Source organism: Bison bison, unplaced genomic scaffold (assembly GCF_000754665.1).
Source record: "Bison bison bison isolate TAMUID 2011002044 unplaced genomic scaffold, Bison_UMD1.0 scf7180017864293, whole genome shotgun sequence".
In the NCBI taxonomy this organism is placed as follows: Eukaryota; Metazoa; Chordata; class Mammalia; order Artiodactyla; family Bovidae; genus Bison; species Bison bison.
In genome coordinates, this window is record NW_011494865.1 from 1,845,868 (window position 1) to 1,869,346 (window position 23,479).

At 48.2% G+C, this 23,479-nt stretch overlaps 1 protein-coding gene across 4 annotated transcripts in view; it reads right to left on the bottom strand.

Annotated features, from left to right (window-relative positions):
* The window catches only part of LITAF (lipopolysaccharide-induced TNF factor), a 38,371-nt gene that overhangs the window by 14,624 nt on the left and 268 nt on the right, over positions 1 to 23,479 (bottom strand). Inside the window, exon 1 of one of the 4 annotated variants that reach the window (XM_010850670.1) lies at positions 15,776 to 16,361. The exons of 2 other annotated variants lie outside the window; for them this stretch is intronic. In XM_010850670.1, the coding sequence (XP_010848972.1) occupies positions 15,776 to 15,824 (49 nt within the window). In that variant the 5' untranslated portion in view covers positions 15,825 to 16,361. Of the gene's footprint in view, positions 1 to 10,761; positions 11,074 to 15,775; positions 16,362 to 23,479 lie in introns of those variants that run through there. One more of the 4 variants, XM_010850673.1, reaches the window with a different exon arrangement.

Sequence of the window (23,479 nt, forward strand, 5' to 3'; positions counted from 1 at the left end):
GACAGCCGAAGAATTGATGCTTTTGAACTGTGGTGTTGGAGAAGACTCTTGAGAGTCCCTTGGACTGCAAGGAGATCCAACCAGTCCATTCTGAAGGAGATCAGCCCTGGGATTTCTTTGGAAGGAATGATGCTAAAAGCTGAAACTCCAGTACTTTGGCCACCTCATGTGAAGAGTTGACTCATTGGAAAAGACTCTGATGCTGGGAGGGATTGGGGGCAGGAGGAGGAGGGGACGACAGAGGATGGGATGGCTGGATGGCATCACTGACTCGATGGACGTGAGTCTGAGTGAACTCCGGGACTTGGTGATGGACAGGGAGGCCTGGCGTGCTGCGATTCATGGGGTCGCAAAGAGTCGGACACGACTGAGCGACTGAACTGAACTGAATGTGATATATCTCATTCATAATTTTTTTATATGTCTACACATCAAAATGCCTGGAAAATCTATACTATTGCCTGGAAAATCCCATAGACAGAGGAGCCTGGTAGGCTACAGTCCATAGGGTTTCTAAGACTCGGACACGACTGAGCGACTTCACTTCACTTCTCACATCAAAATGATATTTTTAGATAGCCAGAATTAATATGTTGGTAAAGTTCATTTTGGGCTCCCCAGGTGGTAAAGAATCCACCTGCCAAAGCAGGACATGCAAGAGACTTGGGTTTGCTCACTGATCGGGAAGATCCCCTGGAGCAGGAAATGACAGCCCACTCCAGTATTCTTGCCTGGAAAATCCCATGGACAGAGGACCCTGGTGGGCTACAGTCCATGGGGTCACAAACAGTCGTACACGATTTAGCGTGCATGCTTTTTAAAGTTCATTTCACCTGTTTCTTTTTACTTTTCAAAATATGGTTCTGTTCATCGCTCTCAGTCATGTCCGACTCTTTGCCACCCAGTAGATTGTAGCCCGCCGGGCTCCTCTATCCATGGAATTCTCCAGGCAAGAATACCAGAGTGAGTTGCCATTTCCTTCTCCAGTGGACCTTCCCAACCCAAGGACTGAAGCCAGATCTCCCACACTGCAGGTGGATTCTTAAATGTAGCTACTAAACAATTTTGATGGAGAAGGCAATGGCAACCCACTCCAGTACTCTTGCCTGGAAAATCCCATGGGCGGAGGAGCCTAGTAGGCTGCAGTCCATGGGGTCGCTAGGCGTCGGACACGACTGAGCGACTTCACTTTCACTTTTCACTTTCATGCATTGGAGAAGGAAATGGCAACCCACTCCAGTGTTCTTGCCTGGAGAATCCCAGGGAGGGGGAGCCTGGTGGGCTGCCATCCGTGGGGTCGCACAGAGTCGGACACGACTGAAGCGACTTAGCAGCAGCAGCAGTAGCAAACAATTTTGAATTGCCTACGTGGCTCTCTTTCTGGTCCTATGGGACAGCGATGGGAGCCAAGGAAGGTTCTAGAAGAAAGGTTCACCCTAAACAGGGCAAAGGAAGCAGAAGGTCTGTAAGAGAAACAAGAAACACAGTTCCGAAGGCCCCTATGTGTGAGTGGGGCTGGGGGTCTACCGTACAGGAGGAGTTAACCAGAAGGACCACAGGACATCTCTGCGAAAACAGGTTTAGGGTTTAAAACCGAAACAGACTGTGAAAAGTGGTTAAAGTTCATAATTGTGTCAATTTCCTCTGGTACCCAGAAACAGAAGAAGTGGGCGGGGAAGCTGGCCACAGACCTCAGCCCCAGGACACGTCTCTACCAGGGTCACCTCTGAAGTCAGCTGCTGTCCCCTCCAGGCTGTCCCCCGCCAGCCGCACCCCGCAGCCCCTATCTGTGGACTGGGCTGGAGGAGACCCAGCTGGGAGAATACAGTCGCCTGGGGCTTCCAGGTACTTTATATCCGTGCTGACCGTCAAAGACTCACTGTCCCTTCCTGTCTCAGGAAAGGCAGCCCCCGGAGCTGCCCGCGCCACTTATTATGAAAAATGAGTCATATTTAAAACACCACAAGGGCAGAAAGCATCTCGGGGGTGGGGGTGGGGGGTCCAGAAAGTCTAAAACAGCACAGTCGGCCACGATTGCAAGCAGAGTGCTTTGTAAGGGGAAAGGCTCCCTGGTGGCTCAAACGATAAAGACTCTGCCTGCGATGCAGGAGACCTGGGTTCAATCCCTGGGTCAGGAAGATCCCCTGGAGAAGGAAATGGCAACCCACTCCAGTATTCTTGCCTGGAAAATTCCATGGACAGAGGAGCCCGGTGGGTTACAGTCTATGGGGCAGCAAAGAGTTGGACATGACTGAGTGATTGCCTCTCTCCTCCGAAAGGGAAGAAACTCAGCCGGGAACTGTGAACTGTGCTGTTGAGGCAGAGCATGCAGGAGGGAGAAAGCTGGGGGGAGGCGGGGTTCTTTCCAAGACATCTCAAGGAAGGAAGGCCCTGGGTTTCTGTTCTGGAAATGAACACCCACCCACCCTTGCCCCCTTTTATTAGCCGTCATCAGCTTCCTTGTAGTCACGTCCTATTTTCTGGAACTTTAGGACACTGTCTCTTGGGAACGCGGCTTTTGGATCAAATAGCCACATAAACACGCTCATAATTCTGAAAAGAACAAGAGCCAACAGCCTAGAATGGGTTATGTGTGTGTGTGTGTGTTTTTTTTTTTTTTTTAAGAAAAAAACATAACCAGCTGCTTCAAAAGCTTTCTAAATAAATTCCACAGCCTGCTTTCTTCCCCAAGGCCCCAGGCCAGGAAATGCCACTTCAGTGAGTCCCCATTTTTTTTGCCCCCCTCTCGCTATCCCCCATTTCTTTTTAATTTGATTTCCCCCAAGATCAGGAGGCCCACCGAGCCACCCACTTAACCACCCTTCCAGAATGGGTGGTTGTTCAACTGGCCTCCATCTGCTCCTCCTCTCCCCCACAATGTGAAACGCTTAAGGGCAGACGGACATTCGGACACAGACAGACACATGGGGACACATGCAGACACCCTCCACTGCCACCAGAGAACACTTCCATCGCTCCAGAGCACAATTCTGGAAATTCATGTGGGACAAACTGGAAACTACAGGAAAGCAACTCTGAGTTTAACAAAACAGCAAAGCCACAGTTCTGCCACAAAAAAAAGCACAGCCTTGAGAATCCTTTGGTTGCCCCCCGGGTGGCTTGGGTATAGGCCTCTGCAGAACTCAGGTTGCCATAGTTACGGGGAGCTTTGTGGGGGGAATAAAGGAACAAACAAGGGGGTCTCCATCCTCCCTCCCCAGTTGTTTAACTTTGTTATTAAGCCCCTGAGAGTAGCTTTTCTCGACTGTCCATTTAAAAGGACACATTGAAGGGGACTCTCCACCCACCTTCCACCTGCCCCCACAGGAATCAGGGAAATGTTAAGGGCTGGAGATTTCTCTTCTCACCATCTCAGAATGACTCTTTTATTTAGCTCCTTCCAAATCCAGAGAGAGGCATTTCAAACTCATTTTTTAAACATGGAAAATGTGACTGGGGCTGGCCTCCCGGGCACGCGACCCATGTAGTCCCACGGGACCCTATGGGCACAAGGGCCTGCCAAGCTCAGTTGAATGCGGCCGCCATGCTGAAATTCCAAATACTTCTTGAACCAGGGGCCCTGCCTTTCCACGCTGCACTGGGGCCGAATGTTATGTAGCTGAATGCAACCACTGTGTATAAAAAAGAGGCATTTCTGAGGGACGAAGAGATGCATTCCTGGAGCAAGAAGAACCAGGCCTGACCTTGGAAATTGGCCCGTGACCAGCTGCACCAACCTGGCCCCCATTTTCTCATCCACAAATATGCCTATTGGAAGTCTGGGGTCCCTAACTGAAAACATCCCTTGTTCCAAGTCTCAGTGATTTGCTGGGTGGGTGAAAGTTACTCTCTTAAATGGTCAGGGAGGGTTATACCGCTATTTATTCCTGGGCCTACAGAAATGAGTCTGGGAGTAGCTCATTCATCGAACCCAGTTCAGAGCAGGACTTCCCAACCTTGCTTTCGTTACAGCTGCCTCCGCTCTTTTCCTCTCCCCCTTCCTCAAGGGAAAAAAAAAAAATTATATTCAATTTAATTTCCACCTAACAAGAGAAATTAAATACTAAGAAATAAGACTTGGTTGGGCAGGGTTGAGTTTTGGAGGGCCACACATCATTGTGATATCTAAGATTTTTTTTGCCCCCTCTCCCCTCCCCTAAGAACTGATTTTTCCCCATGGGTCCTCACTGAGAACCCACTATTTGGAAAGAGGTGTTAATATTTGAGTATCCCAAATCACCCACATTTATTCATTGAGTCCTTCTGATATGTGACCCCTCTTTTCTTGGTGTCATAAATGCAATTGTCCGAACTCATTCCTTTTACCGACCAAGTCCTAGGGTCCTTGACATCTGCATGTTCTTTTCCAGGCAGGCCCAGCCCTCTTGCAACTTCAATCTCATGAGCCATGAGAAAGGGAGGTAGATGGAGTGAGGGGGGATCAGACTGGGGGACACTGCCTGCTGCTGTACAGGGGCCAAGCAGGGCTGGGCTAGCTGGCGTCCGCTTCCTCCTACACGGGTCACTCCTCTGGTCTTGAATCTGCTGGGTCCTCACCCCAGGAAGAAGGTAAAGGGTGCTCAGGGGTTGCAGATAAGCAGCCTTATTTTGACATCTTTGAATACAGAGGTCCTACTTGGCTGAGCAGTATCTACTACTCATACCCCAACCACCCCAGATTCACAACTACATTAAGATGAACCGTAACGGTATCTTACTTTACTGCAAGGGGCCCTGTAATTCACACCCTTACCTGCCATCATCCCATCCCCACAACAGTAAGTTAGGAATGAAAAATTACAATACCATCAACCTGTTATACAAATGAAAAAACCAGGTAACATACAAGGGAACTCCCATAGTTATCAACTGCTTTCTCAATGGAAACTCTACAAACCAGAAGCGAATGGCATGAAATATTTAAAGTGATGAAAGAAAATAAATTACAACCAAGAATACTCTACTCAGCAACTCTCGTTCAGAGTTGATGGAGAAATCAAAAGCTTTACAGACAAGCAAAAGTTAAGAGAGTTTAGCACCAACAAACCAGCTTTACAACAAAAACTAAAGGAACTTCTCTAGGCAAGCAACACAAGAGAAGGAAAAAACCTACAAAAAATAAACCCAAAACACTTAAGAAAATGGTAATAGGATCATACATGTCGATCATCACCTTAAATGTAAATGGATTAAATGCACCAACCAAAAGAGACTGGTGGGATGGATATAAAAACAAGACCCATATATACGCTGTCTAAAAGAGACCTACCGCAGACCTAGAGACGCTTACAGATGAAAAGTAAGAGGATGGGAGAAGGTATTCCATGCAAATGGAAATCAAAAGAAAGTTGGACCAGCAATACTCATTATCAGACAAAATAGACTTCAATACAAATGAAAAAACTGGGCACCCAGAGAGGCTGAGAATCTTGTCCAAAGTCACACAGACGAAACGGCAGGGTTGGGGTTAAAATCCATGCCCCCTTGGACTCTGGAGCTCTTTAAAACTCACCAAAATACCTCCCAGGCTGGGAGATCCAGACACAATCAGCAACTCATTTCACACAATTTACCCTTCAAAGAAATGTGAAAGGAAAATCAATTGAACCCAAGGTGACAGGTCACCTCTTTTTTTCTCTACCTCCCTCACACTTCTGAAGATTAATTTCTAGACTTTCACACCACATACCCAAGACAAGATTCTAAAATACACCTGCCCATTTATGGACTCCGGGGCTTCCCAGGTGGCGCAGTTGGTAAAGAATCCACCTGTCAATGCAGGAGACGCTGGAGACATGGGTTTGATTTTTGAGCGGGGAAGATCTCCTGGAGGAAGAAATGGCAACCCACTCCAGTATTCTTGCCTGGAAAAGCCCCTGGACAGAAGAGCCTGGCGGGCTACAGTCTATAATGTCGCAAAGAGTCGGACATGACTTAAGTGACTGAACAACAGCAACAAATTAAGGACTCCCAACTAATTTTGTCACTGAGGACTTTCAATTCAAAATGATCTGCTTCTTTAATGATGATCAGGGGTCCAGGAGTCACTGATCAACTTACGGTAGATATCCACAGAGCAATTCCTGCTCTTTTTGGAGGAGCCAAGCAATGGGGATTCCCTGGTGGCTCAGCCGGTAAAGAATCCACCTGCAATGCAGGAGACCTGGGTTCAATCCCTGGGTTGGGAAGATCCCTGGAGAAGGGAACAGCTACCCACTCCAGTATTCTGGCCTGGAGAATTCCATGGACTGTATAGTCCATGGAGTCGCAAACAGTCAGATATGATTCAGCGATTTTCACTTTCACTTTCGGGCTTCCCCGGTGGCTCAGCAGTTAAGAATCCGCCTGCAATGCAGGAAACGCAGGTTCGATCCCTGGGTCAGGAATATCCTGTGGAGGAGGGAATGGAAACCCACTCGACTATTTTTGCCTGGAGAATCCCATGAACAGAGAAGCCTGGCGGGCTATGACCCATGGGGTCCCAAAGAGTTGGACATGACTGAAGAGACTTAGAGCAGCAGCAATGAAGAGGTGATCTCAGAATTCTGAGATGCCATATCTGTTTAATTTTTATTTTTTGGCTGTGCCATGCAGCATATGGGATCTTAGCTCCCCGGCCAGGGATCGAACCCATACCACCTGCAGTGAGGGCACGGAGTCTTAACCACTGGGCCAGCAGGGAGGTCCTGTGAGATTCCACGTCTGTTTAAAAAACCGTGTGGAGATGGGATACCTCTACCGCCTGCTGCAGCTCCCAGGGAAGAAAGAGCAAACGCCACGTCATCTGAGTCTCAGATTGGGCTTTTTAATATCCCCTCTGTTGAAAGACAGGAGGAAAAAGCCCTCAAAATCCTGGAGAGAAGCCATGCCGACGGGCACAGCCATCTTCTCTCTTTGAGCTGTGATTAATGAATTGATCCTGAAACCTCAAGACGCAAGAATAAACTCCAAGTCACTTTCAGCACCAGATTTTTTTCCTAAAAATACTTGGCCTAAACAGAATTCCCCGAAACACCTCAGTGGAGCTCACTCAAGCTCTGGGAGTCAACTTACTCTGTCTGTGATTGTACAGGTGCTCAGTGAAGGGCATGGGGGCCCAGCCTGGCAGTGTTTGCCTGGAATCCTAAATTCAGAAGCAGGGGCTGGACTTTTAGGAAGCCTAGAGATGGTCAGCCGACCAGCTCGGTCACTGATAACGGCAGTTCCAAAACATCGCTGGGGTGAACCTCAAAAACATGACTTTGAGAGAAGTCAGACTCGAAATCATTGTGTGATTCCATCCATTTATACAAAATGTCCAGGATAGGTAAATCCAGACAGAAAACCAACTAGGGGTGCAGGGGTTGGGGGTGCAGGGTGAGGGTGCTGGGAGGGAACCGGTACAGGGTTTCTTTTGAGGGTGATGAAAATGTTCTGGAGCTGGGATGGTTGCACAGCGCTGTGAATGGACTGCATGCCGCTGAACTGTACACGTTCAGATGGTGAATTTTAATGTCTGGTGAACGTGAGGAACAACAACAACTTAAAAAAAAAAGAAAAGGCAGTGCTAGCAGAATTTCCTGGCAGCCCACTGGTTAGAATGTGGTGCTTCCAATGCAGGGAGCATGGGTTCCATCCCTGATCAGAGAACTAGGATCCCACAAGCCATGAAGCAAAAAACTAAAAAAAAAAGTGAAAAGAAAGAAAAGAGGCAGTGCTAGAAATCTCTACAGTCTCCATATTACAAGCCAAGGCCTGTAATTTAAGCTCCAATCCATTGGCCTTAGTTCAGCCATCCAGTGGCTCATTTACTTAAGAGAGACCACTGGGGTCTTTCAGAGAGCTGCCAATGTGCCCCCTAGTTAAGGTGACCAAAGGTCCTGGGTCGCCCAGGGGTTCTCAGGACACACTGCACCGCTACTCCGCACCCTGCCCCTCTCACTTCACCTCCCACCACGGATGCAAATCTTTGACGTGTCTGCAGCCTTGCTTGGATGGCCCCAAACGAGCCCAGCTCTTTCCTCTTTGCCCCCTCTCACCCGCCTGCCGGTTTCCTTCCTTCCCCACAGGTCTGCAAATCCCTCTCACCCATCATATCCTTGCTCACCTGTTACCTCCTCCAAGAGGCAATCTCTGGCCTTCCCAGGGAAGAACTAATTCCTCCCAAACCTCTCTACACGGTGCAGAAATCAGTGGTGCATGGTCTGAAGCCAGATGGCCTGTGGTCAGTCGCTTTTGAGTTCCCTGGAGCATGACTTTGGTGCCTCAGTTTTCCCATCTGTGAAATGGGCATACTCACAGTTTCTTCCTCACGAGGCTCTTAGGAGGATTAAATGAATCCACTTGTGACAGGGACACAGGGCAATGAGAGACACGCATGCCCTTAGCAAGTGCTAGCTGTCATTACACATATTGCTCTGTTCTACTGGTCACAGGGATTGAAATTTATTAACATCTGCATCCCCAGCGCTCAGAACTAAGCTCAAAACATGATGGGTACTTCACAGGGTGACCCACTGTCCCAGTTCACCCAGGATGGAGCAGTTTCCCCGGATACAGGAGCTTTGGTACTTAAACTGGGAAAGTCCCAGGCAAACCAGAACAAGTTGGTCACCCCGATATTCCCACATATATTTGGAGATGATACCTATGCATAAGAAGGACACCAAAATCCATCTTGGATGGCATCCAGATTTGGAAGTAAACATAAATGGAAGGAACTTAACCTTAAGAGCTTCAACTTAGAATCTAACCAAAATAAAGCTTTTTAAATAGAAAGATGTTAAAAGATTCTGCTGCTGGGAGAGAGTGAAGGCAAAAGAAGGGGGCGGCAAAGGATGAGATGTTTAGATAGCATCGCTGACTCAACAGACATGTATTTGCACAAACTCCGAGAGATAGTGAAGGACGGGGAGCCTGGCAGGCTGCAGTCCACGGGGTTGCAAAGAGTCAGACAGGACTAGGCGACTGAACAACGATAGATAGGAAGATATCACTAACAACAGACCTCAGTAATAGATGGCCCTCACAGTTCAGTTCAAGGTAGCGTGATGGCCAGATCTGATCTGAGCATCAGCAAATATGCTCCAGAACTGGAATCGCTTAACTGGTCTGGAATCCTTTGTTTCCTCCAGAGTTCTTTGGAGAGAGTGATACTTCTTCTCAACAGGGCACCCTGCGATGTCAAGGCACAAGATCAAGATGTGGGCAGAAAGAACTTGAAAAGGGAAGCAAACACCAACAAGATAAAAACAGAAAGAAAAAAAAAAAAAGCCACACCCTCCAAACTTCAAGATTAGTTGATTTTTTTCTCTTCAATGTTAAGTTTCATCTTGGGGCTCTGGTGAAGGGGTGCACATGGATTCTGTCAACAACCACTCCCAGTTCTGGTTGGGATTTCAGAAGAGAGTGAGGAGGGGGTGCTTCCCTCAGCTCCACCATCCATCCAAGATCTGGACTCCGAACAGGCGCCTCGATACCACCAGCCCAAACTCAGTAATACCTATCACTCCACATTCATCACCTGGTCCCTGGTGTGGCTCCGAAGCCACTTCATCTAACCCAGATGGTGCGTCATGCATTCTCCAGAAATGACAGTCTTTCATCATGGGTGTCAAGAAAATGCAGAGACTCTAATGACCTTCTACCCTGAGACACCATGAACGTCAGCAACTGCTGCTGACGTGTGTGGACAGGAAGAAGGGGGACAGAGTTCACTCTTCTGCAGGCACCTCCACCCTCAGTGCTTCAGAACCAGCAAGGATGGGAGGGGGGAGCTCGGCAGAAACTAGGGGCTTTAAGGAGCCTTGGGTGATTTTCTTCCTTCCCAGCTCCAATCCTTTCTGGTGAAATGACCGACAGGCAAGCAGGGTTCAAAAATAAAGGAGACGGAGGACAGAGAGGTGATTCCTGATGCTGAGTAAATTCTCCCTGGGCAATTGCAGAAGACACGCGGGCTTGATCGCCGACTCCAATCAGGACCTGACCTGGTGGAGAAGCGTTGCCACTGAGCTCAGAGACGTTAGAGGTGGGATGTGTGTGCCTGGTACCTGATACCGCCGTGTGTGGGGTTTTCAGAAACACCTGTGAGGGTCCTGTTATTTACAAGCGTGGCTGGGTACCACCCATCTCTAAGAGGTCAGAGGGATTGACGTGGACCACAGCCTGCATACCCAACAATGATCTGGGGAAAAGAGAAGACATGGAAGAATGTGAGCAGGTGCGGGCACATAGAGGGGAACAGAAAGGGCCCAAAGAAAGTTAAGACCATAGAATTTTTTTTTTTTTTGATGATAGGATTTTTAAGACAAGTCAAATATTTAAGAGCAAAAACCTGGAGGGCTTCTCTGGTGGCTCGGTGGTAAAGAATTCACCTACCAAATGCAGGAGACATGGGTTCGATCCCTGGTCCGGGAAGATCCCTCGAGTGGAACAACTAAACCCATGTGCTGCAACTTCTTAGCCTGTGTCTACAGCCCGGGAGCACAACTACTGAGCCCATGCCCCTAGAGTAGCCCCTGCTCCCCACAACTAGAGAAAAGCCCGAGTAGCAAACAAAGACCCAGCACAGCCAGAAAGAAAGAAAGAAAGAAGCATACAACCTCAGTTCAAAATGCAGCTCTTGTCACTTCTAGGCAGTCTGAATGTGTTTCATTTCTCCATGCCTCGGTCTCTTCATCAGGAAAATGGAATTATAATCGGACCCCCACCTTCACAGGGTTGCATGTGCTCAGAACACTGGGCACTTGCGTCATTACAAAAGCATTAGATTTAACTACTTACAGGGAGGCGGAATCAAGTCCAAGGAGGGGGAGGTCGCTTGCTCGCAGCGACACAGAAGGCAGAACGCAGATCCCTTGACACCACACTCGCCCCTTCTCAGGCCACTACCTTCACGCCTTTACTTGTTTGTCCAAACCGCCTAGAGTTGGCTCCTCCCACCCTCACCCGCACTGGGGAGACAGAGTAACGCCCTCTAAAGTTGTCCACATCCTCATCACAGAAGGCTCATTCCTGGCAGCTCAGACGACAAAGAATCCACCTGCAATGCAGGACACCTGGGTTCAGTCCCTGGGTCGGGAAGATCTCCTGGAGAAGGGAATGGCAACCCACTCCAGTATTTTTGCCTGGAAAATTCCATGGGCAGAGGAGCCTGGTGGGCTACAGTCCATGGGGTCCTAGAGTTGGACATGACTGAGCAACTCACACTTTCACTTTCAATTCCCAGAATATGTGGTTCTTTTTTTTTGTTAATACTTATTTTTATCTTTTAAAGATTTTTTTTTAAATGTCGACTTTTTTTTTAAGTTTTTATTTACTTTGATACAATATGTTGTTCAGTCACTTAAGACATGTCCCACTCTTTGCAACCCCATGGACTGCAGCATGCCAGGCTTCCCTGACCTTCACCATCTCCCAGAGCTTGCTCAAACTCACGTCCATTGAGTCGGGGATGCCATCCAATATAGTTTCTTTTTTTTTTTTTTTTACAGTTTCTGTTTTATGTTTTGGGTTTTGGCCTGGAGACATGTGGGATCTTAGCTCCCCATCCAGGGATCAAACTTGCACCTCCTGAATTGAAAGACGAAGTCTTAACCACAGGACGGTCAGGGAAGTTCCAGAACACGTTGCCTTAAATGGCAAAAGGGACTTTGCAGCTGTCATGAGGTTAAGGCCCTTGAGAGGAAGAGATGATTCAAGTGGCCCCAAGACAACCACAATGGTCCTTAGAAGATGGAGGCAGGAGGGCCTCAAAGATAGAAAAGGCCCTATTGGCTTTGAAATAGGCTCAGGGAGCCATGGACCAAGATACATAGGTGTTTGTTAGTTGGTTTTTCCAGTAGTCATGTGCGGATGTGAGAGGTGGACCATAAAGAAGAAGGCTGAGAACAGAAGAATTGATGCTTTTGAACACCAGTGCTGGAGGAGACTCTTGAGAGTCCCTTGGACAGAAGATCAAACCAGTCCATCCTAAAGGAAATCAGTCCTGAATATTCATTGGAAGGACTGATGCTGAAGCTGAAGTTCCAATACTCTGGCCACCTAATGTGAAGAGCTGACTCATTGGAAAAGACCCTGATACTGGGAAAGATTGAGGGCAGGAGGAGAAGGGGACGAAAGAGGATGAGATGGTTGGATGGCATCACCAACTCAATGGACATACATTTGAGAAAATTCCGGGTAATAATGAAGGACAAGTGAGCCTGGTGTGCTGTAGTCCATGGGGTACCAAAGAGTCAGACACGACTGAGCGACCGAACAACAAAATAAAGAAGCTAGAAAGGACCAGGAGATAGATTCTCTTTTGCCGAGAGCCTCCAGGAGAACAGCGCCTGGAGTCTCACCCAGTGACACCCATTGCGGACTCCTGACCTCCAGACTGTATGATAAGAAACATGTTATTTCAGCTACTAGGCTTGTAATCTCTTACAGTAGGCAGAGCAAACAAACCTGTCCACTCCTAGCTGGGTTGCCCAATTCCCACCAGCCCTGCGGACTCCCAAAGGGTCTCTCCCACTCCCACAGCAGTGCCCCCCAGCAGGGACCTGAGCCCCTCAACCTCCCACCCTAGCTCCCAGGCATCTGTCCGCCCACCCTCAGCTCAGCAGGAACTCTTCTCCGGGCTCAACCTCTACTTAAAGCCCACGAGAATGGCCACCCCACCACGCCCTGCCACATCCCAGGGACGCTGCTCCAGCAATGACCCCTTCTGCCAGCCCTGCCCTCTCAGCTGGCTCCTCTCCTGATCTCAGGCTTGCTTGTGCTTAGTCAGTCATGTCTGATTTTTTTGCGACCCCATGGACTGCAATCCACCAGGCTCCTCTGTCCACGGGGTTCTCCAGGCAAGAATATTGGAGTGGGTTGCCATGCCCTCCTCCAGGGGATCTTCAGGACCCAGGGATTGAACCCATGTCTCCGGTGTCTCCTGCATTGGCAGGCAGGTTCTTTAACACAAGTACCACCTGGGAAGCCCCTCCTAATCTCTAAGCTTGTTCAAATTGTTCCTCATTAAAAGGTAAAAACAGGGCTTCCCTGGTGGCTCGGTGGTAAAGAATCCACCTGCCAATGCATGAGACACAGGTTCGATCCCTAAACCGGGGAGATCCCACATGCCATGGAGCAAATAAGTCCATGCGCCGCAACTACTGATCCTGTGCTCTGGAGCCCAGGAGTCACAACTGCTGAAGCCCGTGCACGCTGGATAAGAGCCTGGGCTCCTCAACAAGAGAAGCCACTGCAATGAGAAGCCCGCACACCACAGCTAGAGAGTAGCCCCCGCTCTCTGAAACTAGACAAAGCCCAAGCAGCAACAAAGACCCGGCAGGGCCATAAATAAATAAATGTTTTAAATAAGAAAGGTAAAAATAAAAGCCCCCGCTACCCCAGCCTGCATCCTCAGCCCCTCTGCCTGCGAGCTTCTCTTCCACGTCCTCGGATTCACCCGGGACCACCAATCTCCTTCCACCCTCGGCCATGACCCCTCCAAGCCCACTTCCCATTAACTGTCCTCGTCTCCCAAGGCTGCTGGCACCTTCTCTGGAAGGACTTCCTCACTAGCTTAGCCTTGCACCTCCATCTTCTTCCGGGTCAGCCCTTCCATGGAAGGACCCCAGGGACTTGGGGGTCTGCACACAACCCTGAGAGCCCCCTCAACTCCTCAACCCCACATCTGCCATCTTCACCTTTAGCAAAGGGCAAACTGTTTGAACACAGAGCTGGCCTCTCCCCCAGGCCTGATAGGGAGGTAAACTGAGTCTCACACCGTGGAAGCACCTACCAAAATGTAACACGCAGGAGTCCTTTAACCCAGAGATTCCTCCTCTAGGTATGTGCATCGGAGCTGACGCCATGCGTTGAGGCAGTGACAAATGCTGAGCACACAGAGGTAACCCACTGCCTTGTTGCTAGAAACCACCTAATTGTCCACCAGCAGAGAACTGGGTAGACCAGTTACGCTCCACCCACACAGGGGAATGGCATGCGACCATCAAGACTGAACGAGGAACTTCATGTGTGGAAACACAGATATCCCTGCAATATTAACAGATCACTGCGTGAAAAAAAGCCCAAATGGTGTCTATCGTCTCAGGCCATCACTGGTGTACAAGGAAGAAGGATACACATTTCCTTATAAAATAGGCATGAAATGTCTCCAAATGGGTACACAAGGAAGTAATACAGTAACCGGAAATTCTCTGGCAGTGCAGAGGTTAGGACTCAGCGCTTTCACCGAACCACCCAACCTAAAGGGGGGGTGGGGGGAGAAACAGATAACAGTGGCTGCCTGTAAAAGGAGGAGGGAGGTACACTGGGGAATGTAGCTGGATGAATGCTTTTCACTCTTAGACTCGGTCTTTTGTATACTGAGCCACAGCAATACTATATAGTTAAAAAATTAAGAAATTATTTAAGTTAAATATAATTATAACATAATAAATGTGTAGTTCTATGATCTATTCTCTATAATTTGTATTAATTATAACATACTTATAATTAAACGCTTTAAAATTAAATTAAATTTAAAATATAATAAACTTTTTTTTTTAATAGGGACAAAGAGCCTCTTCTGCAAACCCCGTATCTGCCCTTCCCAGGTTGGTCTCTCACATCCTCCCACTTCTGGGTGACATGACATCATCAGTCCTTGGTCCCATGACTGGTGTTTCATGCCCATCAGCTGGCCTTCGGCCCCTCCCTAAGGGTTCGCAGACAGATTTTCAAGTTACTGATTACTTCTCTTTGGTGAGAAGACATGCACACCACCGCTTCCTCTATCTCAGTCCCAAATCTGTACCAACATCCTATCGGCCACAGCAAAACTCTTCTCTTTGCGTTTTGCACTGTGGTCTATTTTTCATGCGGGAAGTTCTAAAAGCTGAGGACGGATGTGGGACTGTGGGCAGGGTTGCATGGGCCCTCCCTCACTGGCCTGAAGGAACCCATTTGAGGAGGAAAAGTGAATCAGTCTGGGAAGACATGGGAGCAGACACAAAGGGGAAACTGAGCCCAGATTCTAAGGCAAGCGGAAGGTCTGAGACAAGAGAAGGATGCGGGCAAGGGAAATAGGAGGTGGATGCAGAGGCAGGCACACCCGTGTTCCCTGGGGAAATGACAGAGGTTGGCCAGGAGGGTGGGGCCAGGTTATGGGAGCCTTTGCACCATCAAGAGTCCGGCCCTGGGACTTCCTGGCAGTCCCATGGTTAAGACTCCACGATTTCACTGCAGGGGGGTGCGGGTTCAATCCGTGGTCAGGGAACTAAGATCCCCGCACGTTGCACAACCAAAATAAAACAAACAAAAAATAAGCCTGGTCCGGGCGAGGTGGGGACGGGGCCGAATCTTTCAGGGAGGGACCCCCGCCTCCCAAGCAGGTTCTGTTTCATTAACCAGCAGCCCAAAAGCGACTTGAAAAACCCCCTCCAAGTTTGCAACTCCTGCCAAGGATAATTCAGATTCTAAAAATAAGCCTCAAAACCTAGAATACCAGGAGAAAGCAGCCACAGCAAAAGCCACCCAACAAGTCCCCGTCAGTATAAACACACATCAAAGGCCCAAAGGCCCATCGCCAAGGGCTTCTCTCCCCAGATCACAGAATCAACACGACAAAAACTCTAGGCTCGTAACTCCTGGTGTTGCTGTAACTCCTGGTGTTGCTATCATCTGACCATCTGACCGAGGCCCTTTTTCACTATCCCTCCCCTGAAAGTCTCTTAATCATTTTCTAAAATGATCCCCTATTTCTCTCTGCCTCCTTAAGAGTCTGCAAAAAAAAAAAAAAAGATAAGAAAACGCTCACCTCGGAGTCTTGTGGTTCTGTGACACCCCAGGCTGCACACAGCCCCCATCCCATCCCCCCATTGCTGTTTCAAGGCTTCTGAAGGCTTCCCGTGGGTAAGAACTCGATGTAAAGTAAGAGCTACTAGCTTCCCTGGGAGCCTCCCATAAGGAAAGTCAACAAGCTGGGCATTTGTCTTGATGATAACTATCTGCGTTACTTGGGAGGCTCCTATTTGCTTATTTCCTTAATTTTGGCCATATTCCAGATGACTGTGGGTTTTATAACTGTCATGTCTTTGAGAATTATAAAACAGTGTTTCCTTCAGCGAGACTTCAGGTGAAGACAGGGAAGTAAGCATTAACCTCCTGCAGTCTTTTCAGCCATCCCCTGGCCTATCTGTAACAATCCCAGCCCTGGATTGTGTTCACCTCCCTCATCTGCCTTAATTGCTTCCTGTCTGCAAATTAGATTCTGTTTCCCTAACTGGCCCGCATCACACCCCTCTGGGGAAGGGCTGGGATCCTTGTTTCTCTGGATTCTCCCTCCACAGAGCTCTGGGGAAAGCGACGCACAGACCACCTCCTAGCCAGAGATTTCATGCGCATAGATGGCATATATAGCCCATATATGATGGGGCAATCTATGGCGTAAGCTCAAAGAGTGTAATGGCAGGGTGTAGTTTTTCCAGTTTGACATACAGCACTGTATAAGTTTGGGGGGCTTCCCAGGTGACTAAAGTGGTAAAGAATCCACCTGCCAACACAGGAGACGTGGGTTCAATCCCAGAGTTGGGAAGATCTCTGGAGAAGGAAATGGCCACCCACCCTAGTACTCTTGCCTGGGAAATCCCAAAGACAGAGGAGCCTAGCGGGCTACAGTCCCTGGGGTCACAAAGAGTCGGACACCGACTTAGCAACTGAACAGCAACAACTGTGTAAGTTTTAGGTGTACAACATAATGATTTCCCTTACACATCATGAAATGATTACAAGTAGTTTACTGAACCGCCACCCTCTCGTAGTCTCAACACCAAAGAAAGAGAAAAAAATTCTTTGCATGAGAACTCTGATTTACTCTCTTATTAAGTTTCATGAATAATGTATAGTATGTTCATTATCTTTATTATGAATTTACATTCTGATTACTTACTTAGAAGTAGAAAACTAGAGAAGTATGTATTTTTTATGTTTTTTTTACTTTTTTAAACTTATTATTTTATACTGGAGTATAGCTGAGTAACAATATTGTGATAGTTTCAGGTGGACAGCAAAGGAATTCAGCCACCCAGATGCAGGTATCCATTCTTCCCCAAACTCCTCTGCCATCCAGGCTGCCACATAACATTGAGCAGAGGAGTATGTATTTTTTAAATACAGAAAAGACAAATTTCCTTAAAGAATTCCAAATGTGTAGAAGCACCCTCCCTCTAAGTGAAAGTGAAAGTGAAGTCTCTTCTGTCATGTCCAGCTCTTTGTGACCCCTTGGGCTGTACCCTACCAGGCTCCTCTGTCCATGGGATTTTCCAGGCAAGAGTACTGGAGTGGGTTGCCATTTCCTTCTCCAGGGAATCTTCCTGTCTCAGGGATCAAACCCAGGTCTCCCGAATTGTAGATAGATGCCTTACCACCTGAGCCACCAGGGAAACCCAAGACCATAGGTTTGACTAGATGGACATTCGTCCATCTACTTTGTCAGCAAAGTAATGTCTCTGCTTTTTAATATGCTCCGCAAGGCATGTTGGATCTTAGCCCCCTGTGTGTTAGTTGTTCAGTCGTGTCCGACTTTTTGCAACCCCACGGACTGCAGCCCACCAGGCTCCTCTATCTATGGAATTTTCCAGGCAAGAATACTAGAGTGGATTGCCATTCCCTTCTCCAGAGGATCTTCCCGACCCAGGGATCGAATCCTGGTCTCCTGCATTGCAGGAGCTACGTTTGAGCTACAGGGAAGTCTCTTCTCTCTCTAAGAAGTAGAGCTTAATCTTGACCCTTCCTCTCCTGAGTGAGGCCTTCTCTGATAGCTCAGTTGGTAAAGAATCTGCCTGCAATGCAGGAGACCTCGGTTCGATTCCTGGGTCTGGAAGATCCGCTGGAGAAGGGATAATCTACCCACTCCAGTATTCTTGGGCTTCCCTGGTGGCTCAGCTGGTAAGGAATCTGCCTGCAATGCAAGAGGCCTGGTTTCGATCCCTGCGGTGGGAAGATCCCCTGGAGGAAGGAAAGGCTAATGGTCTATGAAAAGAGGAAAAAGAGGAACTCTGCTACAGGGAAAGCTGGCAGCAGCGATGTTGGGTATCATGTTGTACCCCCTTGTGAAGTGAAGAGCCCTTCATCTCTGTGGCCTTCTCCCCCAAAATCGGTAACCCCAGTAGAATCACGAGACAAACATCAGACCAACCCAATGTGAGGGAAATTCTACAAAATCTTTCCCCATTACTGCTTAGAAACAGCCATGAAAAACAAGGAAAGATTGAGGAGACAGGAGGAGACTTGGTGATGGTGTGATTAAATGCAGCGTGGTACCCTGGATGGGGTCTGGGAACAGAAAAAGGGACATTAGCAGAAACGTCAAACAGTGTCTGGAGGGTGGGCGACAGTGAGGTGCCAGCGCTCGTTTCCTAGTTTCACACAAGTCCTGAGGTGATGATGTAAGATGTTCACAGATGAGGGAAGACATTCACAGCGGGGAAACTAGGGGAGGGGCGGATGGAAAACTCCTTGCAGTAACTGCTACTTTCTGGCAAATCTAAAATTAAACTATCAGATGGAGGTTTCCCTGGGGGTTCACTGGCTAAGACTCCTGAAGCAGAGGGCCCCAGGTCAGGGAACTATGACTCCCGAAGCAGAGGGCCCCAGGTCAGGGAACTAGATCCCGCACGCGATAACTAAGATCCCACACAGCCAAATAAATAAATATTAAAAAAAAAAAAAACAACCAAAAGCATACAAGTTCAGTTTTTAAAGACAAAACAGGGCTTCCGTGGTAATCCAGTGGTTAAGAATCTGAATGCCAATGCAAGGGACACAGGTTCAATACCTGGTCCGGGTAGATCCCACGTTCCTCAGGACAACTAAGTTCTTGCGCCACAACTGCAGAAACCTGCACGCCTGCCTGGAGCCCATGCTCCACAGCAACAGAAGCTACCGCCATGAGAAGCCCACGTACGCAACTGAAGAGTAGCTCCCGCTCACTGCAACTAGAGAAAAGTCTGCCCAGCAACGAAGACCCAGCGCAGCCAAAAACAAATAAATAAGTCTTTTTTTAATTAAAAAAAAAAAAAAATCAAGCTGCCATTAAAAAGAAGTTTAAGGTTTAATTTACTTTTTTTTTTTTTTAAAGAAAGTTTTATTTCCCCTCAGGTATTTCGTTCCCCTCAGGTATTTCGGTTAAATGGGAAGGATTAAGTGGAGGCTGGGGTGATGATCAGGGTTTCTAGTATTTCTCTCTGACCGATTACTAGATAGGTACACAGGTAGATAGATAGATGATTACCAATTACCGGATAGATACACAGGTAGATAGGCAGACAGACAGACACACAGATACCCCCATTTTAAGTGAATAAGCCTTAAAGTTTAAGGAATCTCCTCCCAGCATTTGCACACTGATGCCTGGCCACAAATAGGTGGCCACAGGTAGGTGATAAACTTCTAAAAATACATCCTCCTGATGTGTATAGAACAGTTTTCTGGATTTAGGTATTAGATCAACACACAAAAGGACAAGGCCTTCAGAGAGAAGATAAGGCAGCTTTTTCACCACCAACTTAATCCTCAATTCTTTCAGGAAGAGAAAGGGGAAGATTATTCCATTCCATTCCCTGCCCCCACAGTCCAGGCCCCAGAAAAGAATACAGGCATTAGAGAATTGACCCCAGGGAAAAAGACATTCCTGTGCAAAAAAGAACGACACACACGCATGCAAATTGTCGGGCCTCCTAAGAAAATAGCCCAGTTTGTACACAAGGTGGAGAACCAGCGGAGGAGGTCAAAGAGAGCTGGTCTTTCACGGTCTCTGTAGAAAACTATTCTTTACAATCTATTAGGAGGAAGAATTTAGACAAAAAGGGAAACTGGGATCTCCAACTCTCTTCAGGAGAGGAAGTGAGAAATTACACTAAGGTTCTTAGGCCAACGAACCCAAATAAATTCAGTCTACCTCTGTTAAAAATACAGAAGCTCACAGGGAAAGATTTCAGAGACGTGTTTTCACATTCCATCTTCCGAATTCAGTTTCTTTCGCCAGGCAAAGATAAAGTGACCACAATCTGAGAGTCAGGTTCAAATATGGCTTAAATACAAATTACAGTGATTTGTGGAATGGAAAATGCTTCCACTGGGGAGCTGAGCTGCGCCCCCAGAATCAAAGGGAAACAATTCCCCCCCTGGATTCCTGGTGAAACCACATCCCCAGTTTCCACATGAATGACGGTTTTTGATGAAACAGCACAATGAGAACATTAATAGGACTGCATCAGGAGACAAAATTATACGTACCCTGATTACAACTTCACAAAAAAACAGGCACCATGACAAGAAGCCGCCAAATAAGGAAAACTGATGCTAGCTGTTTCATTCACAGGCTGAGATTATACCAGATACTCTTCGTTATCTTTCATGCTTTCTGTAATATTGTTATTTTTTACATAACTTTAAAAAATACCAATGCAGCCTTTATGAATAATCTCCCTGGACTCAAGGATAGGGTGAGTCAATGCTAAGCTCTTACATTTACCCCAGGAACGCTGTCAATTCTAAAACTCCACGAGAGGAAATTCCCTGGCAGTCCAGTGGTCAGGATTTCCTCCTTGCTTTCACTGCAGGGGGCATGGGTTAGATCTCCCAAAATAAATAAATTTTTTTTAAAAAGAAAAGAAAAAACCCCCATGAGCTAAATAGCTTAAATTCTTCACCATTATTTTCCCTGACGTTAACACCCACGAAGAAGAAATTCGGATCTTGGTGAATTAACTTCCTACCTACTAGGTAAACAGGGAATTGCCAATGAGACACCCGTGATATTTACTTTCTTCTGTCCAGGCCCTAAGTCTTATAAAAGTACACACAGTTCTTCTACAGAAATAATCTGCAGTCAAAAGACAACTTCACTGGCTACAAAAATGTTATCCCGACTGCCCTGAGCTCCAGTACAGGTGCAAACAGTAAGACGAAATTGTGAGGACCCAGGAAAGTACCACTTAGAGCTCAAATAACCCCGATAAGTAAACACCAGTTGGCCATGGTTGGGAGGCAAGGGGAACAGGCACCAAAGACAGGGACGTAGGTACTGAAGTACAGCAGAGTTAAGGAAGGCTATTTGCTTGGTGAGACGGACCACCTTGCCCAGGGAGCTATTTTCATTGCAGTAAAAGCACAAACACAGAAGACAAGTCACAGTGTCAAGACTCTAGGACTCTGAGTCATGGAACTCATTTTTTCCCACCATCACTGTAGCTGGGGTTGATTCCTTTTCAGTGGGAGAATTTTAAGTCCTTGATGGGCATGCTCCCGTTCTCAGAGTGGCACCATAGCACTGCCAGTCGTGGGTAAAAGCAAGGAAGCATGCCCTATCTCCTTGAAAATGAAGTTGGGCTGGAAATGCCTTCCAGTTCCTTTGCTCTCAGTGGCTTCCCTTTTACTGTCCTCAACTATGGGCTGGCCTGCACTTCCTCCAAAGCTTTGCTGAGCCTCTTCTGCTCATTTGGAATACATGTACCTTCTGTGATGTGTATTCTCAGGTCTCTGCTTTCCTATGAAATTTTCCTTCATAGCTCACTCCTTTCCATTTCTTTCAATCCTTCCTGAGTCAAGGGGATTGCTGAGCACTGACTATCCACCTGTGTTTTTTTCCGCTTTCCATCTGCAGCATAAACCCCTGAGAACCCAGAGCCATTTCTTCTGCGTCCTTTACAAGGCTGGAATAGCATTTTATCTCCCCACAACCATCCAGTAAAAGCGACTAAAGGAACAAAGGAAAGTTTACTCACTAGAGACAGTGAAATGACTTCAATCTAGTATTTAGAGACTTAAGAAACTGATCCTCCATCTCAGATCAATCAATGAGTCACTTAATCCACAAAAACACTATAATGAGGATACTTTCACAAATGTGAATAAAAGCATCTATTATTCATGCCTTCAAGAAACAGGAAAGGGGGAAGATGGGCCCCTCCCATCGTAGATCTACAATAGATGTTTCTTAGAGAGTCTGGGGCACCTTTAAACCCCAGTGCAAGGACTGGTTGAGAGGTAAGTCAGGAGCAGCATGGGTATTATTCTACGCCAGGTAGAGCAAGTCACCTGCTTGCAGGCCTACGAATCCAACTTCGATAAAACCAAACACACTGGTAGAGTCCCAGATACCAGCTCATGCTGGACACGGTATCCAGGTGAGTCTCATTGTAAGAGTCAATCAGCGATGACTCCGGGGTGGGTGGGTAAGAAGATAAGGGAGGCAGTCAAGCACACACTAATGCAAACCACAACGTTCCTTAAAAGAGCCCCAGGGGAACTGCAGGGCCAACCAGCGTTCCAGACAGTCCTTGAACCAGCACCAGCTCACCCAGCCAAGGGTTTACTCCCCTTGGGAAGACGGGTGGGCGAGTCTTATCCTGATGCACTAAGATGGGAAGGCCCTGTGCCTTCCAGAAACTGGATTTCCCAGCCACCAAAGCTCAGTCCGACATGCAATGACATCAGCCCCACTTATCGGAAGCACAAAAGCCAGAAAACTAATCAAAGACCAGCTGGCCTGATCCCTGGAATGCACAGCCGGTCCAGAATACCCCATTTCCCCATCACCTCCTGTCCTGACCTTGATGGAAGGGTTTCTGGCACAACAATGACCCCACTGCCCAGATCACAGTGACCTGGAAACCAAAGAGAAAGAGGCCACCTACCTAGCTGGGCGTGGAGGGCCAATGTCCACCTCGCCATCCTGTGCCACTGGCATGTATCTGGCAGCGGCAGTGGACGGGGTCCCGGCCCATCCCTGCGCTCACAGAGTGCCTACCTTACCCGCACCGCCCCCACACCCCCTCCCCGCGAGGGCTCTAGCCAGGGCCCTGGCTGACTTTGCTCTGTGTCCCGAATTTTCATCTCTCGTGGGCTCCCTAGACCCGCCGGTGTCCGCTGAGAGCGGTCCTGAATACTATGAGGAACCCCCTGGAGCCGGGGATGGCGGGGAAAAGCAGATATCGTGGACCCCAGAAGTCGAATTTCTGGGACCGGCGTCGGAAATCTGTTGGGCTTTTTTTGTTTGTTTGGTTGGTTTTGTTTCTAAATCGCCGGGCGATAAAGAGTATGGAAACTTCAACTTTGAGAGAGCAGCCACCAAGCGAGGCAAGACTTCCTTGAAAAGCCTCGGGGTGTGCTCTCCCGGGGTGGAGGCCCCCGTGACCAACACGGGGCGCTCTTTCAGGTGGGGGCGGGATGACCCCACCGCGCGCGATCCGCGGGCGATCGGCTCACTTCGGGGAGCAGGAACTGGACCCAGCCTGGACTGCGGCGGGAACAAGCGCCAAGTGACTGGAAGCCCGGCCTCGCCGGCCCCGCGCGGAAGATCGCGGCGGGACTCCGACGCCCTCCAACCACCTCGAACCCCGGGGACCCGCCAGGATTCCGGGACACGGCCACCACTCCCGCGGAGTCCCGAGCGGGTGCTCGCGCCGCACCGACCCCGCTCTCCACCCACCACCAGCTCGAAGTTCCGCGGATCAGCACC